We start from the raw sequence: 3,234 nt of genomic DNA, 5'->3' as shown, positions 1-3,234 counted from the left end.
ATAAAATCACGTCGCCATTCGATATATATAAAGATTCATTGAATTTACATTGAAATGTATGATTTTTTCACGTATTTTCACTTTTTCTCCAAATATTGAATAACAACCAAGCAAATTTTTTGATATTTACTTTGGAGACTTTGAAGAGTTTTATTATTCGAAAGGATTTTCGAAAATTTTAGAAAAAAGGGAAAAATTGATCAGAGCGAGATCTCAAAATTCAGCAGTCGAAATTGCCTAAAAATTTATATTTAAACTCAACATAAAAAGATTATCAACAGCTTTTACAGTTATGGTACAGAATGAAATTGGCAGTAACTTTTGAACAAATTAGTTGAAGATTTTGATCGAAGTTATTTGTTAGTATTTAAAAACTAAATGCTAAATCAGTCAAAATAGGAAATAGTAACATAGGTTCTAGGGACCTTCTCCTTCTCAAGTCAAAAATCTATATTGCATACTGATTACAATTGAACAAAACTCGATTCAACAATAACGCTTACTCCAATGGAAACAAAATTTTGGTTATTACAATTTTCTTTTTAGTTATAACTAAAAAATCAGTAGAATTTGATTCTGATTTTAATTGATGTATAGAAGGAGATTTCAGTACATACCATTCCGAAATCTCGAAAACATTTGATCAAAAAAAAAATATTCAAAAATATCTCGGTAAATGTTTAGGGCTATAAAATCTTTCTTTTTTTCAACACATTCCCTTTATCCTTATGTACTTACAAAACACGAATTGTACTTACAAATAAATTCTCAGATAGATGAGTTGCTTGAAACTCATCTTTCAGAATTTATAAGGAAAACTATTTCTTTATCAAGCTGTAACAAAAGAATTTTTATTTTTTGATGAGGTGATAAAAAGCCGATAGGATGCGAACGGCCACCGCAGTGAAATAATTTTCACAAAAATCGAATTGAAATAAGATGGTCATATCACTTTTAGATATGTCTGCTCCGACATCTTGCCAAAAGGTTCTCGATTTCGTCAAGCACTGGACTGACCTCTGCAAACCAAAGAATGTCCAATGGTGCGATGGAAGTGAAGAAGAAGCCAAGAAATTATTCGATGAAATGGTTGCCAAAGGCACAGCCATCAAACTCAACCAAGAAAAGCGCCCAGGCTGCTATCTTTTCCGCTCTGATCCACGTGATGTTGCTCGTGTAGAAAAGCGTACATTCATCTGCTCTGAAAAGCAAGAAGACGCTGGACCAACAAACAACTGGGAAGCACCAGCTGACATGCAAAAGAGACTTACAGCTCTCTATGATGGATGCATGGAAGGCCGTACAATGTACATCATTCCATTCTCAATGGGTCCAATCGGTTCCAACATTGCCAAGAACGGTATCGAAATCACCGACTCTGCTTATGTTGTTGTCAACATGCGTATCATGACCCGCGTTTCACCAAAGGTTCTCGAATGCATCGAAAAGGATAACGAATTCATCCCATGCGTCCACTCCGTTGGTATGCCACTCAAGGAAGGCGTTAAGGATGTTGCTTGGCCATGCAACCCAGAAAACACATACATCACACACTTCCCAGAAACCCGTCAAATCTGGTCCTTCGGTTCAGGATATGGTGGTAATGCACTTCTTGGTAAGAAATGCTTCGCCCTTCGTATTGGTTCCAAACTTGGTAAGGATGAAGGCTGGCTCGCCGAACATATGCTTATCCTTGGTATCCAAACACCAGAAGGCAACAAGAAATACGTCACAGCAGCCTTCCCATCAGCTTGCGGTAAGACAAACTTAGCCATGCTTATCCCACCAGAAGCACTCCGTAACAAGGGATGGAAGGTTACCACAGTTGGTGATGATATCGCATGGATCAAACCAGACGCAACAGGCCAACTTCGTGCCATCAACCCAGAAAATGGTTTCTTCGGTGTTGCCCCAGGTACAGCCCGCGAAACAAATCCAAACGCACTTGACTCATGCGCTAACAACACAATCTTCACAAACGTTGCCCTCACTGATGATGGCGATGTTTGGTGGGAAGGTATGACCAAAGAAAAGCCAGCACATCTTATCGACTGGCAAGGTAACGACTGGACACCAGACTGCGGACGTCTTGCAGCACATCCAAACTCACGTTTCACAGCCCCAGCACACAACTGCCCATGCATTGACCCAGAATGGGAAAATCCAGAAGGTGTTCCAATCAGCATCTTCATCTATGGTGGCCGTCGTATGAACGATATCCCACTTGTCTTCCAAGCCACAAGCTGGGCACACGGCGTTTACCTCGGTGCTACAGTCGGTTCAGAACAAACAGCAGCTGCTGAAGGTCAAGTCGGCGCACTCCGTCGTGATCCATTCGCCATGCTTCCATTCTGCGGCTACCACATGGGTGACTACTTCAAGCACTACCTCGAAATGGAGAAGATCACAAAGGGCAAAGTTCCAGCAGTCTTCCACGTTAACTGGTTCCGCAAGTCAGCAGACGGCAAGTTCCTCTGGCCAGGATATGGTGACAACGCACGCGTTCTCGCTTGGATGATCCGCCGCGTCGAAGGCACAGGACACGCTGTCGAATCACCACTCGGCTACATCCCAGCCTACGAAGATATCGACTGGGACGGTCTCAACTACACTAAGGAACAATTCGAAGCTGTTATGAAGATCGACCCAGCACGCGTTAAGGTCCTCGCTCAAGATAACACTAAGTACCTCTCTGAAACAATCGGCCACGCTGCTCCAGAATTACTCGCTGTCTCAGAACAAATCATCGCCAAGTGCTAAATGACTAAACAATAACTGGCAAATAATTTGGTGTATTTTGAATATCTAATTATTGCAAAATAAATGCATATTACAAAACCTAATGTATGCATATATCTGATGAACAAATTTTGGGTTATTCTGAGCTTTTGTCTATTGTTCGAACTCGTTGTTGACATTTCAAGAATGCTAAACATGTGTTGTGGTTTTTGATATTTGATGTTTCATTTCCACCTATATAAGAGAAATTTTTATTTGAAAATGAATTCTTGTGTTTGATTAAAACATGATGTGACGTAAATTAATTCCAACGATATTCAAATTTGGACTTTTTCAAGTTCTATCGTTCCACCGATTTATTGAATTTTTTTACAACATTTTAAAAGTGGCATCAAATTAATGGCATATCGAGCGCTCAATCTTAATTTGCTATATCAAAATTTACCGCATCCATTTAATGTCCAACCAGAAGACACCAAAAAAAATTGGGAGCAG

General features: G+C 40.0%; 1 protein-coding gene across 1 annotated transcript; it reads left to right on the top strand.

Annotated features, from left to right (window-relative positions):
* Positions 1-960: 960 nt before the first annotated feature.
* Positions 961-2,760, top strand: GO595_010093 (phosphoenolpyruvate carboxykinase; the record flags this gene model as incomplete). The annotated part of the gene is made up of 1 exon (XM_067912734.1): positions 961-2,760. One exon carries the CDS (start codon positions 961-963, stop codon positions 2,758-2,760), a length of 1,800 nt encoding a protein of 599 aa, XP_067768831.1.
* Positions 2,761-3,234: the final 474 nt, after the last annotated feature.

Source organism: Histomonas meleagridis (genome assembly GCF_020186115.1).
Source record: "Histomonas meleagridis strain 2922-C6/04-10x chromosome Unknown scaffold_61, whole genome shotgun sequence".
Lineage (NCBI taxonomy): Eukaryota > Parabasalia > Tritrichomonadida > Dientamoebidae > Histomonas > Histomonas meleagridis.
The sequence above is the reverse complement of the archived record's forward strand: the minus strand, read 5'-3'. Positions and strand labels throughout refer to the sequence as shown.